At 35.0% G+C, this 17483-nt stretch overlaps 2 protein-coding genes across 2 annotated transcripts in view; one reads left to right on the top strand and one right to left on the bottom strand.

Moving 5' to 3' along the window:
- Positions 1 to 2845: 2845 nt before the first annotated feature.
- On the top strand, positions 2846 to 15615 carry LOC306870498 (leukemia inhibitory factor receptor-like; the record flags this gene model as incomplete). Its single annotated transcript, XM_079417810.1, has 12 exons — positions 2846 to 2862; positions 3805 to 3904; positions 4954 to 5104; positions 5330 to 5406; positions 6314 to 6518; positions 6617 to 6799; positions 7841 to 7942; positions 8409 to 8567; positions 8900 to 9052; positions 11436 to 11517; positions 11604 to 11679; positions 14026 to 15615. 12 exons carry the CDS (start codon positions 2846 to 2848, stop codon positions 14347 to 14349), a joined length of 1629 nt encoding a protein of 542 aa, XP_079273936.1. The 3' UTR covers positions 14350 to 15615.
- A 1020-nt stretch (positions 15616 to 16635) lies between these two features.
- The window catches only part of LOC306870400 (rapamycin-insensitive companion of mTOR-like), a gene marked incomplete at its 5' end in the record, with an annotated part of 40881 nt that continues 40033 nt past the window's right edge, over positions 16636 to 17483 (bottom strand). The window contains one exon of the transcript XR_013784253.1: positions 16636 to 16924. The remainder of the gene's footprint in view (positions 16925 to 17483) is intronic.

Below are 17483 nucleotides of genomic sequence, written 5' to 3' on the forward strand. Positions count from 1 at the left end.
CCATCCATGGCCTGCAGATGGAACTCTGTGCTAATATAAAGGATGCAGTTTTCTCATGATTAATAAATATAACTACCATTACATAGCCATTTATGGTTTATTATCATTGTACCTTTCAATACCTTCCATGGTGATTTCAGAAACAGCATATAATTTAAAATAACTCAGAAGCAAGTACATCACTTTTACTTCATGACTCACAGGCAATAAATCTAAGTCTGGAGGCATTGCTTCCTTAACCTCAAATGGAAGGCAGCAGTAGGAGGAGAACTTTAACAGTTCATAGAGTAACACCTCCTAAACTGACAGAACCTCGGAGCAGATGCCGAGAGAGTTAACATCCACCAAAATGATTCTCTACTGGACACTGATGCTTATAGTTTTCATCCAGCTCGAAAATATTAAAGGCTGGAATACTTCTTCAGGTCGAGATAAGTTTCGCCTCAACTCAAAATCATTGGTCATTCTGAAATGTATATGTATTGTAATTGCATCTATCTTAGTGTACAGCTTCACCACACCTAAATCATTATAACCACAGATACTGTCACTGTGCCAGACGTTATTGAACTTCAGGCTTTGGACATGTGGAGGCTGGAGGTGAAGTGGATGATGAATCAGAATGAAGAACAGAGCAATCAAACGTATGAAATACAAGTTGGACGCTCAACAAACATGGATATTGTTGACAGCGTGCGTAAAACACATAGTCCTCAGCTCCTATCACATTATATTATTGTGTTTTGCACTAACTGTTCACAGTCTGTCCACAGATGAATGTAAGCAGAGGATCACTGGAAGCAGTTCACACACTGGTTTGGACCTCACAGCTCCCGCTGAACTGTGTCAATCACTCTGTTAGAATAAGACTCATCTCCGGTGCTTCATCTACCAGCTCTTGGAGTTCATGGAAAACCATCTATGGTAGGATATTTAAAAGTTCATTTCAAAAATAGGCTACGTGATCAAGAAGGAAGATCTCCATGAAATAGTGGGGTTCAAAAGTTTAACTTGTCAAAGTTTGGAAACATGATTTTTAAAAGTGTCTTATGCTCACCAAGGCTGCATTTATTTGATCAGTATATTCTAGTTTAATATATTTAAAATGCAAAGCTGAATTTACCGCATAATTTCTTTAGTGTCACATGATCCTTAAATCATTCTAATGCACTGATTTTCTATTCAATTATTAGTGCTTAATTATTAATAATGGTTCTTCTTATTATCAATGTTTTTGCTTCTTAATATTTTGTGGAATATTTTTCTTTCAGAACTCGTTGATGAATAGAAAAAGAACAGCATTTATTTAAAACAGAATCAGTAACATTCTAAATGTTTTCTGTCACTTTTGATGAATTTATTTGCTAAAAGTATTAATTTCTATTAAACATACCCCAAACATTTGAGCATAAATCATGGTTTTTGCACAAATATGAAGCAGCACAACAGTTTTCATCATTGATAATATAAGAAATGTTTCTTGAGCAGCAAATCAGCATTTTACAATGATTTCTTAAAGGAACACTCCACTTTTTCTTTTTTTTTTTTAAATAGGCTCATTTTACAACTCCCCAAGAGTTAAACAGTTGCGTTTTCATTCAGCCGATCTCCGAGTCTGGAGATTCTTTGGTCATTTTTGAGCGAGATGCTAGCTTAGATTCAATGATCTATGCTAAGCTACGATAAAAGTGCTACCACCAGACCCAGAGATCGGCTAAATGGATTCAAAAATGGTAAAACTCAACTGTTTAACTCTTGGGGAGTTGTAAAATGAGCCTATTTTTTAAAAAAGTGGAGTGTTCCTGTGACACTGAAGACTGGAGTTATGACGCTGAAAATACAGCTTTGCTTCACAGGAATAAATTACATTTTTAAACATACAAAACCAGTTGTTTTAAACTATTTCACAATATTACTGTTTTACTTGGTGAGCAGAAGAGACTTCATGAGAAACATTTACATACAACACTTCACATAACTTCTTGTTTTCATCCATGATGTCCTGACTTTAAACATGCCTGTTGTGTTCCTCTCAACTGTCACTGATGAGTGTGCACTTCTGAGAGCACATGTTAGTCAACCAGCCTCAGCAGTTAAACAACAACCACCTAAACCATAGCAACAGCACCTTAAAAACCCCTTAGAAATCACATAACACCTGGAAAACCATCCACATGACAGTAGCATTGTGTTGATGATTTCTGCACATTCAAACATCATTGTTCAAATGGCTGGACATTTACTAATTTTCTCATAGGGGAGATGAACTTGGCCCACAATGAACTCAAGCTGTTTCCAGATGAGCAGGTGCTTCGTGAGGGATCCACGGTGATGTTCTGCTGCATTTATCCCAAAGAGACACACATCACGTCTATGTTCTTCGGCAACGTTGCCTACAAAGTCATCAACATAAGCCCACAGGTCAAAGCCATTCGAGTGGAAAACATCAATGTCACAAATCCATTCGGTGTCAACTTCTACTGCGATCGCAACAGTGACGCAACAGCACATAACTTAGTCACTTGTGAGTATTAAGAATCCCATTGTCCAACACAATTCAAATGCTACCATATAGGCCAAATATTTCTTACAGTATTTCTGTTGTAATTATGACGAAGATGCTAGTTTTGAACTTTTTGATGCAAAAATGATTTAGATCATTTTAAGTCATCCTGCAGCCTCTTTGGAAGTTAAAAAAAAGTTATATTTTTTAACGCCAAATCTAAGTGTTTTTTTCTTTATTTTGAAGAAAAATGTTTGAAATATTTTTTTTTCCACTGAATTAAAATATAAAGTACAAGAAAAACATGCAAGCGTAATCCATTATAAACGCTTTCTTCTAAGCATGATGGGAGATTTCTGGTAAGAGATATCAATTTCTTCTAAACCTTGTTCAGTTCCTCCTGAGAAACCATTCGATTTTAGATGTGAGACTGAAGACATGAGACATGCATACTGCTTGTGGAAAATACGCAGAGCTCCTAACCTAGAAGGTGACCAGAGAAGGAAGTACACATTACTAATCAGGTTAGTCTGATTTTGGGCCTGTCCAAATACCGGTTTTTGCACTTGACCACTTGTCTACTTACATGACGTATTTCCCGTTTTTGCCCCAAGAGTTGAAGTGACCACAAGTGTCTAAAACTTTTTATTACCAGATAGGTCACACTTAAGTGTTTAAATGCTTTATTTAGATTTTTAATACTTTGCATTCTAAATGTCTGTTCAGTAGTCTCTATAACAGATGACACAATTTAGTAATTATGGTGCTTCTAATTAAGTGATAGAGAGAAGTTGCAAATGTAGCAAATTAGCTCAAAGTGAGATGAACAATCATAATGGGTTGTTATCAATTATATATTCGTCTTCAGGAATTAACTGTAGCATTAATAGTACAATAAAATGATTTGTTCGTCCTCAGGACGATGGCATAATATTTAAAATGTAAAAAAGAGATTCACTGCAATATTACAATACCTTTATTCGTGAATATTAATCACTGCTCTTAAAGGGATAGTCCACCCAAGAATGAAAATTCTGTCATCATTTACAAACTGGCACTTTCATCTGTAGAAGAAATTTGGAATAACTTTGGGGTTCAAACAACAATGGACCACATTGACTTTCAATTTAAGGTTAGAAAAAAACCAAAAAACATACATTTTTCAAAATAGCTTTATTTGGGATATGACGAGAGTAAATGAATGATGACAGAATTGTCATTATTTTGTTGAACGATCCTTTTAAGTGTTTCAGTGTTCAGTTTACAAGTGGAATATAATGACGTTTTCTCCTTATGTTCAGTGACTCCGAGTCTGTCGACTGTGATGTGGAAGACACAGATCCTGCATCCTGCGGTTTTGATGTCATCCAACAGCAGATCCCCTACAACATCACATTACTTGTGAGAAACAGTTTGGGGAAAGAGAGTGAGACCTACATATTCAATATCACAGACAGAGGTGAATATGAATCATTTTATGTGAAGGATCAGATACCTCAGTGATGTGGAATAGTTTCAAATCTGGGATAGATCATAAACAAAAGGTTGTAAGTTGAAACCCCATGAACTATCACCATTGTACCCTAGATTGAGATGCGTTACCTCAGGGCAATGCTCCTTATAATAAGTGCACTGGAAGTTGCTTTAAACAATCGTGTTGTCCACTACATAAGGGTGAATAAATAATGACAAAATGATGTAGTTACTAATCCATTTAATTCCATTTCACCTCAGTTTTTCCAGTCCCTGAGCATCTTGAAGTGACTGCAGGTGCGTTTGATTCATTGGTGATCTTGCAGCTGAATGGGAGTTTCAAAGGACTTCTGCTGACATGCCAGACTGAACTTGAACCAGGAGGGATAATACAGGCAAAGGAATACTTTACAAAAATGAACCAAAATTTTCTGAAAATATACTCAAGATCTGGCCATCCTAGATGTAGAGGAGTAGAAATTTAGCATTACATCAACTTGCTCACCAATGGATCCTCTGCAGTGAATGGGTGCCGTCACAACGAGAGTCCAAACAGCTGATAAAACATCATAATAATCCACAATCCAGTCCATAAATCAGTCTTGTGAAGTGAAAAACTATGTGTATCCATTACTTGTGGATTACTGTGATGTTTTTATCAGCTGTTTGGACTTTCGTTCTGACGGCACCCATTCAAATTTCTCTACAACTGTTTTGCTTAAGTAACAAACTTATCTACATCTTGAATGGCCTGAGGGTGGGTAAATTTTCAGCAAAACTCACATCCGGTGTTTTTCCTGTTGCACAAAATCTTTTTGTATTTCCAAATAATGTGATGGCATCAGAAAGGAGTTTCATAAGCTTGATTAACCGTGTGAAACCTCTCATCAAAAGACTTGTCATATCAGATAAACAAAATGAACTTGACAGAAATGATGAAGCACATCCTGAGTTCAAGTGTTGTTGTTGTTTTACAGGATTTAGATAAGAATGGATCTGAGTCGATGCAGTCTTGCACATTCAGACTACAGCACCTAAAGCCCAGCACGCGGTACCACGTTAGGGGGCGCTGTGCAGTACAGGGAAACGCCTGGGGCCGATGGACAACACAAAGACAATTCATCACAGGTAAACAAAGAGTCATGGGAGTAACAGATGGAGAATTCATATATATGTATGTGCGTGTGTGTATGTGCGTGTTTGTGTGTTTATTTATTTATAAACCACACTGCAAAACACAATAAACACTAGAATTTTGCAAAGCAAATTATAAATGTGACCCTGGAGCACAAAACCAGTCATAAGTCGCACAGGTATATTTGGTCATAGATGTGTTTTTATTTTTTTCTTCAGACCCTCTAGTGACCATAGATCTGTGGAGACAAACCAGGGACCATCCCAATCGCACCGTCACACTGCTGTGGAAAACAGTAAGTTTAGGTTTTTGACATTCTTCAAACTGTCATCATGCATAGTACTTGATGACATTTTTGGAACTGTTGTGCAGTTATTTTTATTGACTTTTAGTTTTTAGTTTTGTTTGGCTTAGAAATATAATCAATGTGTGCATGTGTTACTGTGGTGGTAACAAACCTCAGCACTCTAGGGGGCCATAGCTTTGATGTGCAGAATTTGATAATTTAATAATTTAATTAATATATGAACAGTTTTCAAATGGAATGTTTTGCCACGTTTTAAACATAAATTGATTGAGTAAATATTTTTGTGCTACCATAAATGAATTTCTGATTCAGTGTTATTTTGGTGTATTTGGTATTATTGTATTTATGAATCATTTTAATTAGTTTTAAAATTACTTTTATGTTTTAGAAATGTGTGCTTCTGTTATCTTTATTTATTTACTTACATTTATTTTATTTTATTATATTATTGGGCTTTTTAATATTTTTATTTACAGTAGCTTTCATTTCAGTTTTAGTTATTTTACTTTTGCTTGTACTTTTCCTTTATAAATTGCTAGGGCAACAAATGTTTTTATAGTTACATCTTTATGTTCTACTTTATTTGAATTAGTGAAAACTATTTAAAGTTTTAGTTAACAATACCAACACTGCTTTACTTTTTGATTTATCCAAAGTATATGTTATAAACAACTATATTTAATTTAAAACTTCAAAATAAAAAAATACATTAGAAAATGTACCGTAAGGGGCAAGAGTACTTTTTTAAATATATTTTGTTGACAATATAAATCTCTTTATATAAAAACATATTTGTGGTCATTTTTTGTACATTTTGAAATATATTTAAAAATATATATGTAAACACAAATATTTGTACAAGCAGTCTGTGTTAACACGGTTTATTCTTCCTCAGGTCAGCAGTGACTCAGAATCATATATTAATGCCTACGAGGTGTGTGTGAGCTACAGAAACACAGAGAGGAGCGTGTGCATGACCGTCACACAGACACAGGTGGAACTAACCAGAGAGATCAATATGAGTGACATCACTGTGAGGGCCGTCATTCAGTCTGGCTTATCTGAACCGGCTCACATCACTATTCCTTCAGAATATACAGGTGACAAAGCTCACACTCAACATTACAGTGTGTTCTTCTGTGCACTGGTTATGTTGTTCTGTATAACGTCAGATAACTTACTGTTGTTACTGATGCAGGCAGCATGCTGAGGGAGAAGAGGATTATGGGTAATGAAAAGGGATTCCAGATGACCTGGACGAGGGACTCTGCTACCACATGTGGTTACACCGTAGAGTGGTGCATGCTGGGTATTACGCTCCCCTGCAACTTACAGTGGAGAAAAGTCCCAGCTAATCAGACCTCCTTAAACCTGAATGCAGGTAGAAAGCTGTTTGTACATGATGCCATATTTTTATAACACAAGCACCATCAAAATAAAATTGTAACATTAATGTTTCTGGCTGTCTGACAGCATTACATATAAAAGCAGCGTCTTCATAACACTTTTGCACTGCGAGATGATTAGCGATGGCTTTCAAGCACAAAAAAAATTATATTGATTGGAATACATTTTTTTTTTTGTTTAACTTATTCATCTAATATTTATATTTTATTCTATTTTATTTCGGTTGCATGTGTCCTTTACAGATAAGGCAATCCAAGAATGCACTGCAAGATGCTTACTGAAAGTTTTCAACTTCAAAAACCACATTTAGATAAAACTAGATTTATATATCCTTTTCCAGTCATTTGTAATTTACTTGAGTATTATACAGTAGATAAGGATTTTAAAAAGTATTTTGCTCTCAATTTTTAGCTGATAAACACTTTAGAGCTCGGCATTACTAAACTGTAAAAAATGACAGTAAAATAACAGTAACAATGCTACAGTAAAAACCTGTTAATTGATTAATGATAAATAGTAAACTACTGTTAAATTGACAGTTTTTGCAAGTGAAAAAGCACGTGTCATCTTATAATTTACATATGTTATATATATGTTAACATTATACAGTATCAGTTAATTAATCTTTTTACTGTAAATTTATTTTCAATCCATAAAACCTGAAATGCTTCTACTGTAAAGTCCTGGCAATCACAGCTGCCATTTTTATTTTTTTAATCATCAAATGTGCTTTATATAGTGTGTATATAAAAATATTTTTATAAAAATGCCTAATTTCCATGATTTTCCAGGTCTAGAAATCACACTTCAATTAAATACACAATTAAAATTAGGCTACCTCATATAACCAGGTTAGTCAAGAGAGTGAGAAACCTGGTTCTTCAAAGAAAAACAAGGTTGCCGAGAAAAAAATAAGAAATATTTTTGTTGTTGTAGCTTATTTGAATGCTCGGTCTTGTTTGAAGTTATCCTGAGACTTGTTTTTCTAAATAAATGTAAAACTATATTTTTACAGGGGATTTTAAAGCAGGAGTTCAATACGCATTTGAAATTTACGGGTGTAGCGCTGAGGGACACAGACTTCATGAGAAACAGATCGGATACCTAAAAGAACAGAGTAAGAGTGCACACACACTTCACATGCGATGATGCGACATTACAGCAGAGCACAAAACAGGTGTCAATCCACATTATTTTTAATATAAGTCATTCGCTTCCAGTTATTTTACCTGTACAAAAACAGTACGTTATGCTGCTTTATACCGCAAACTGTTATTTGTTGTCATATTACTTTAATATATTGTCATAATCATAAACACACTGGTTTGTAGCACATATAGATTGACTGTTTACTGCACTTTGTTATTCTTGTAATAACTGAATAAATCGGAAGTCTCACACATTCACAGGAAATAGCTTATTTCAACTTTGCAAAATAAGGTGCTATGTTGCAAGGGAAAATGCATCAAATTGACGTCTTGAGTTTGAGAACTTGAAATCAACCATTTTCACATCTGCATTGTGCAATACAACATTAATATTATGAAATAAATATTACCACATGTATTGTTTGTGTTGTGCAGAGCCCACTCAATGCCCTACACTGGACTCTAGCCCAAACATAACATGGTCATCTGTAAAGCTGAAATGGAGTTTCAATGAGAAGGATCCGGGTCACGCTGGATTCATCACAGGATATGTGATTACGATGCAAGACTATTCAGAGGCCGGCTCTGATCTCAGTAAGTCTAAACTTATTTTCTAACAGAGTCCCTTTCAAAATAGTCCCTTTTCAAATATTCTCTTGCCACACTCACTTTAAATATTTGGAAGCAGCAACATGCCCCATGAATATTGTTTTTTCATGCTAAAATGGTGTTTAAAAAGCTTATATTTCAGGCTGGACTAGCCAATGTGCATGTGCACTTTTCAGGACACTTGCTTTGCAGCTATACTGTATACTGTAGCAGTCTAGCATGACAACATACCCCATCGCTGTTTTTAATCTCACATTAAATCTTTTGTTACTTTCTCTTCTCTATATCACATGCATCCTTCCTGTTTGTTCTGACAGGTTCCTTCAGAGAGTCAGTGGATGATCCTCACAGTAAGTCTTGGACAGTCAGTGGTCTCGAGGAGGACCGGCTGTACACATTTCAGCTGGCAGCATGTACGTCTGCAGGCTGTGGACCGGAAATCTCTGCCACCTTCAGAACCAGACAGAACTGTGAGCTCAGATACTGATTCAAACTGACAGGAAATTAATCTGAGTGGTGTTTTGTAATAGAATACAATCTTATCTTAAATGGATAGTTCACCCAAAAATGTAAATCCTTTCATCATTTGCTCACCCTCATGTCATTCCAAACCTATATGTGCTTCTTTCTTTCTTTTGTTGAACATAAAAGAGGATATATGTTGGAGTTCAAACCACATTGGACTCCACTGACTTTTACTGTATAGACAGTGAACAGTTCGGAACGACATGAAGGTGATTTTTTTCAAATGTTTTTTAAAACAAGTCACTTATGCTCACCAAGGCTGCATTTATTTGATTAAAATCCAGTAAAAACAGTAATATTGTGAAATATTATTACAATTTAAAATAAATATTAGTGCTGTCAAAATTAGCGCGTTAACGCAGGCGAAATTTTTTTTTTCAGTTTAATGCGTTAAAATAATTTAACGCCGTTAACGCAGGGGTGGGGCCATGAAGTTACCAAAAAGGCGATTAAAACTGTGCATGCATGTAATATGTTATATATGAGTTACATTAAAAACGTGTCTCTGAAATGTGACCCTGGGGGCGTATTACAGAAAGATCCTAACTTTAAAATTTCATCTCATCTGTTTGGTAACCATGGTAATTTCAGTTAGGACCTCATTTAGGACAAAAGCGATTACAGAACAGCATTTCCTAAGTGCGTTATCTTAACTACAGATAGGAAGGGGGTATTACAGAAACCTCCTAACTTGACAAAAAACCCTAACCTTAACTTTAGGACAACCCCACAGCTGTCCTAACTTCAAAATTATTTGAAAGCTAACGGGAAAAAAACGCTTACAACTGTGCTGTCCGACAATGGTATTACATTTATTAATAGTTGACAATGAAGAACAAAGATGTTTAATGGTAGAAAGACTCTTGGAGGACCCTGAAGATGTGTTACATTTTGATGACAAAACACTTAAGTAATTACAGACTGCCGCACAACATATTACAGGAACTGCAACCAGCGTTATAGAGACCAGCAAAAGTGTCACGGAGCATTACTGGTTGTAGTGCAAGTGAATAATGCCTTACGTTTTTTTGCAAAAGGTGATTTTCAAAGTGAAGTAGTCTTTAATCTAGATGCAAACTGACATGTGTGTCTGCTTCTCGAACAGTGTTAGGTAGATTGTTCCAGAGTTTGTGCGCTAAATAGGAAAACGATTAACGGTGAAATCTTTTCCTTAATCTTGCTTAAGCGTGAAGGAGCAACCGTATCTAAAGTGCTAGAAAAGTCATCAAGTTGTTCTGAGCTATTGGATATGCTGAGGAATTGAGATAAGTCAGGAAGATTATTTATAAAGTAGTCTTTTGTGGTAGAAGTGATGGTTCTACCAGATTTGTAACAAGGAGTTGGCTTTACAGCTTTAGCTATATGGGATATACACAAAACTAGATAATGATCTGAGATATCATCGCTCTGCTGCAATATTTCAACGCCACTGACATCAATTCCATATGACAGTATCAAGAGCATGATTTCGACAAGGAGTCCTGAAACGTGTTGTTTAACACCAATGGAGTTTAGAATGTCTATAAATGCTGATCCCAACGAATCTCTTTCATTATCAACATGGATATTAAAATCACCAGCAATTAAAGTTGAATGGCTACAGTCAATGGGTAAATATTAGGGGGAAACATTTTTATAGGGAAATCAGTATTAATTGGTATCAGTGATACTGGCCTTCAGTCATAAAAATAAAGACACCATTAAACAAATATTAAAAATATACCGTCTTTGTGTTGTTTGTACATTAATTTGAAGATTGAATGTGAAATTATTGCAATATAAAAGTATATTTAAAAACAATGTTAGTTAGGATTAATTGCAGAAAAATGAGCGATTAATTAGTTGTTTTTTTTAATCGATTGACAGCACTAATTTGAATATATTATAAAATGTAATTTATTCCTTTAATGCAATGCTGAATTATTCCAGTCTTGAGAGTCACATGATACTTCAGAAATCATTCTAATATGCTTAATTTGCTGCTCAAGAAACATTTATTATTATTATCTACACTGAAAACATCTATTTTTGTGGAAACCATTATATATTTTATTTCAAGATTCTTTGATGAAAAGAAAGTTCAAAGTTACAGCAAAAGAAAAATCTGCTAGACTGTTGCTAATAATAAAACTAAACCCCTAATCTGACTCTATATTAATTCAATATTTTATGCAAAGTTACTGTATTACTTTTTTTTGTCCTGAGTGTGAACAGCTCCATAAAAACGCTTTATTTCTATACAAAATCTTGTTCTCATATTCACAGTGAATATTAACTGTGGACAGATCATTTGATAGTGTTGAACTGTAATAATAACTCTCTCCTCAGATTACCTGCTGACGGTGAAGGTTGTGGTTCCTCTCCTGGTTTTGGTCGGTTGTTGTGTTTGTCTCTGGTCGTACAGAAACCTGTAAGTCTGCTGATGTACAGTATGTGCTGTACTTCTCTTCTCTGTGGCGCACTGACACTGACGACGTCTTTCTCCATTGTTTCCAGGATAAGAGAATTTCCAGAAAAATCCTTCGGCTTTCTGCACATAAAAGCACTGAACCTGGATGAAGATCTTTGTGAAGTAATTCATTACATTGATGCTGTACAATAATATAACAGCATTGCCTCTATTTCTTTTGGCTGGTTTTAGAGTGATGCTGCAGTGTTATTTTAGTGTAATGAGATACTGTTATAGTTTTTTTTTTATAATATTATGAATTCGTTTTTATTTTTAGTTTTAGAAAGTTTGAATAATTAAGTGAATTTTCAAAACCATTGCCTTGCCTTAGCCTGATTCACAACGGCAAGCTTGTAGTAATGTTTTCTAATTTGAGTGGTACTGGTACTTCATCCATAGCCACCAGCAGGCTACAGGTAATGCTAATACACACTAAATACACATCATGCAATGCTAATGTTGTTAACATTTTCAGAACAAAACAACAATCATTTGCACAGTTTGATGTGATATGAGCTAAGCAATCATTAGATTTAATCACCATTGATAGCGTGATATATTGTAATGCTTTTTTTCTAAAAGTGGCAGACTTGTTACTTGTTCAGATAACATTTTCCAGTGAAAATTCTTTTTTGGGTCATACGTCCAAGACATACACTGTAAAAAAAAATCCGTAAAATTTACGGTAAAAACTGGCAGCTGTGGTTGCCAGAATTCTACCGTAAAAAAAATACGGTAGCAACGTTTTAGGTTTTACAGTTTTAACTTAAATTTACAGTTAAATACCGTAATTTATTTAACTGATATAATCTTAATATACCAACCTATTAAAGTACTGAAATCTGCTTTGTTCCTTTGAAATACACTGATAACCACCAAATGCAGGTGATGATGAGAAAGTCACATGATGAGCCAAAGCCCATCACAAGCAACTTTTAAACAATAGAATATACAGAAGGTGCACAGTGTCATTCACACAAGCACTAAACACCATCATGGTGAGACTCATTAAACTGAAATATGCTATAAACATTAATTTAGCAACATTAGATGTAACATACAACCCTAATAAACATAACCGATAAGAAAAAACTAAGAAGAAACATAGTTATTTCAAAGAAAAAACGTCAAATTCAAACAGAATTTGAAATGGAACGCAGGGAATTCTGGGAACGTCAGTTTACGGTTTTTCCCTGTAAATTGTACAGGAACTTTCCGTTAACCATGTAACAGGTTTTTACCGTAGCATTTTCACAGTTTTTTACCGTTAAAATCACGATCATTTTTTACAGTGTAGGCTAGAATCTGTGATTCCAAAGTACAGTTCTGTATCCTCACCGGTGCGGTGACTAACAGACATACTCCTCAAAACATTAGATTCATCCACGCCGAGGAGCCGTGCCAATGCACAACCCACGTAAAGATGATAATTCTGCAAATAACAGCAACTGCAGGTTTCAAACAGAGATGGCGACAAAGAGGCAAAACTTACGGACTGCAGCTTTAAAACTAACTGAAATTGAGAAATTAAAGTATAGTTTAGTTTTTTTTTTAAAGATTTTATTTTTTTATTTCAGTTAAAGTTTAAGTACTTTTTAATATTTGTAGTTGTGGTTAAACCCTTAGGCCGACTTACTTTACTTAACCAGCAGATAACCAGCTTGAAGAGGCTTGAAGAGCAGCTTTTATTAGCAGGTTATATAACAGATCAAAACTACATGTAATGATCTATACCAACACTTCTAAAAATCACTTCTTGTTTTAACAGTAATTGAGATATTGGACTAATCAAGAGAAAAATCTATTATAAATACACTTATATTGTGGTTCAATACAAAAAGTATCTATAAATATCTAAAATCTAATTTTGACACTTTACAATGTTTAATTTGTTAACATTAGTTGATGTATAACTACAATGAGCAATATTTTTTTTTACAACATTTAATAATCTTTGTCAGTGTTAGTTAATGGTAAATGTTGAAATTAACATTAAGGCTAGTAAAAGCTGTAGAATTAGTTAATTCATGTTAATTAACATAGTTAACTAATGTTAAATGAAACCTTATTGTGAAGTATTACACTGAAAACACGGCGTAGATACAATTTTCACCCAGAAAGTACAAGTAAATGTCACAATTACAAAATGGCAAGTAACACTGAATTAAATGTAATTTTTTTTAGTTATACTTTATTTTAAGGCGTCCTTGTTTCGGTGTAATTATACATTTGAGTACAGAGTAATTTTAATTAACTACATGTACTACCTATATGGTTAGGGATAGGAGATTAGGGTTACTTGCATGTAATTATGTAGAATTTTTAGTTATTATAATATTAAGTACATGTGTAACATGGACACCTTAAAATAAAGCATTACCTTTTTTTAATAGAAAACCCCCAAAAAATGAAAGTGTACTCCAATAATCAGTTTTTTCACTGTTTTGACTCTTTTCTGTTCTTCTTAAGGCGAGTGAAAGGATCCGTACTCTAATGATAGAGGACTGTGACTGGTGTGACGTCGAGATTTTAGACGTGCAACCCATCCCGACAGAGAAAACATGGTTGGCGTGCGCAGAGGACCCGAGTTGTTCATTCATTACTCCTAAAATTACGCTACCATCCTGCCATCTTACCACAGACGTGTGGCTGGCCACAGATCTCACAAACTTCACTTACGTGTCCTCTGTGCAGCAAGATCTGCCTTCAGAGGAGCTGCAGACAGAAGCCACAAATCAGGAGTCAGAGATCTCGGGCTTTTCGAGTGACTATGTCACTTCCGTAGCCACGTAATCCCTATACACACCAAAGCAAGAAAAGCCAGAGCTGTCGATCTTATCACAGAAATGTTCAGTAAGATCACAACATCCTCATGTCACCGGTGCGTTTGTAAGAGACCCCGCTTCCTTCTGCAAAACAGCTTTTAAAGATAAAAAGTGTTGTGAAATGCAACTGCAGTACTTTTGCAATATCTGTCAGGTACTTTATCTTGGTTTTGCATGTTATGCTAGACCTTTCTGGGCAAAAACGTACAAAGTGTTGTCTCTGGAGGAGACATTTGTATTATTCTGTTCTGCATTTGTAAGCTTCATGGGTAACTCTTTGCGTTATTGTATGCATCATGAATTAACAATTTTACAGTTAAGAACTTGAAATGTTAAAGATGTACATTACCATTCAAACGTTTGGGACCGGAATGATTTTTAAAGGGGTCCTATTATGCTTTTTCACTTTTTGAATTTTAGTCAGTGTGTATGTTTGTAATCACTGTATTTCTGAAGGAAACCGACTGTCTTCTGATCATTCCTGATCATTTTCATTTCATCTTGCATATAATGTCTGATAAAGCAGTGTTTGTGAGCGGGGAAACCTCGCTCTCTTCCACTCCAACAGCACCTCCTGCTGGCAGAGAATTCATTTGCATATATATGTGTATCTCTGTGGGACTATGCTATAAATAAATTCACTGCAACTCATGTTATAATGTTAGAATTAAAGAACAATAAACATAACACACATTACCGTTGCACTTATCTGTACATAGTAAATGCAGTTATGTTTAAGCTGTTGTTGACATCCTTTCTAAAACTTGATTTAGACTTTGTAAAAGAGCATAATAGGACCCCTTTAAAAAAAAACAAAAAGTTTTTTCAATATGTTCACAAATGTTCACGTAAAAATTGGCTACAAATATTTACTCTTATGCTACCAAGGCTGCATTTATTTGAACAAAAATATAGAAACAGTAATATGAAATATTACCATCATTTCATAGAGCTGTTTTCTATTTGAATGTATTTTAAAATGTAATTTATTCCTGTGATCAAAGCTGAATTTTCAGCATCATTACTCCAGTGTCACACGATCCTTCAGAAATAATTCTAATATGCTGATCATTTCTTATCAATGTTTGCTTCATATTTTTGTGGAAACAGTGACTTTTGAGGAAAAGAACAGCATTTTTCTGAAATCGAAATCTTTTGTAACATTATAAATGTCTTTACTGTCACTTCTGTTTAATGTAATGCATTCTTGATGAATAAAAGTATTAATAAAATGTACATAAAGCTGTTTACGTATTACTCTTTGCTAGTTCTTGATAGGTAATGCACAGTGTTGGGGAGTAACTAGTTACATGTAACGGAATTACGTCATTTAATTACAAAATAAAATTGTAATTAGTTATTAAGAGAAAATTACTCTACAGTTACTTAGGAAAATGTTAAAGATTACAAAGGGGGTTACATCAGATTTTTTTCACACACTCCCACATACAGATTTAATAGATTTCTTTCATAAATTGCAGTGACTGCTCTAAAATATGAAACACCAATGTTTCAGAAGTTAACATGCTTATATTTCCTATATGGGTTTATGTATATGCTTTATTTATTTATTTTTAAGATTAACAGTTTTTTTTCCCCAAGGCATTGTTAGATTCCAGTGTTTCCCGTCATAGCTATGCAAAGATTTGATTTCAAAAACAGTATCATAGCAATTAAACTATATTTTATGATTTTAAATCCGTATTTAACCTCAGAATGACTTTAAAGTAAGTCTGATTTTGTGGTGGCTGTGCTTCAAAGGGGACATCGGATGCCCATTTTCCACAAGTTGGTATAATTCTGTAGGGTCTTCTCGAAATGGTCTCAGTGGTTGTGTAAAACAACACCCTTTTTACCTCGTCAAAAACAGCTCCGGTCACAGTGACTCGTTTCGGTGCATATCTCTTTATATGCTAATGAGCTCTGCTCACCCCGCCCCTCTCTTCTGTGGAAGAGCAAAGGCGATTCGCAAATAATCATAAAAAATCTAAAGTGTGAGACTTCCTTCTTCTGGAGGTGCAGCTGGATCATGAACAATGGGTACTGCTCCATCCTTGAGTTTTAACTTGGTGGCTTGATAATTGAGACTGTAGGTTTTTGGGGGATTAAAAAAAGAGCTTTTTATCATTTTTAGCATTGTAGGGTGGTTGTGTCCACACACTGCAAAGACACATTTATATGCAAATGAAGATATTTGGCATCCAATGTCTCTAAAGTTAAAGTGCATCTGAATGCACTCAGACGACACAGATGCACTCATGAGTTTTTCCTCTTTATTTATTTATCCCTTTGATAAGACTGTAAGATTTTTCCAGGGCTGAAAGTGCCCAAAAACACACTGTACACACTTTACAAGGGAAACCACAACTCAGGCAAAACAAACAAGTCCTTTAAATTACACCACCTCTCACAATTTCATCTTTTAGGAAAAATATAAATATATATTTTTTCATCTCTTTTCTGATCCATAGCCCAGGCTGAAGCCATGGCACTCTCTCTTCAGCCAATCAGATCGCAGTCAGTTGAAGGCAGTAGCAGCAGCACTGAGATACATAATAACAAAAGGTCTTGCAGTTAATAAATAAGCAACTGGGTTTGTGTCAATTCAGCATGCAATCTACACATGGTTTTGGGAGAACAGGAAAGATGGATTCGATCAGTGCTTTGTGTGAACATCAGGAACACGTCGAGAACATCAAAGCAGAAACTATGGCTTACTACAAGACTGCTACGTTCGGGAGAAGATCTGAATACCAGTGTTTTAACGTCAGACGCTTCAGTGCACGTTTGAGGGAACACACTGGGATTAAACGCATTTCAAAGGCGCAATGTGAAGGGAATCGCTAGCAATATATAGACAACACGTCAAGATAATACTTTAACTCTTTCTAAACCAGTGCTTTGGCAGCTCATTGAAGAAATATTCCAGGTTCAATACAAGTTTCACTATCAAGAGCATTGGAGAATGTTGTCCATTACAAGAGAAAATCATTTTGACTAGTCCATCAGCTTGAATAACAAACAAAATAAAAATTAAGCCTGTTTGCATTGTGACAACTGTCATGACAATTCCCCAAACCTGCCATTATTTTCAAATATTAT

This window comes from Barbus barbus (genome assembly GCF_936440315.1).
Source record: "Barbus barbus genome assembly, chromosome: 5".
Lineage (NCBI taxonomy): Eukaryota > Metazoa > Chordata > Actinopteri > Cypriniformes > Cyprinidae > Barbus > Barbus barbus.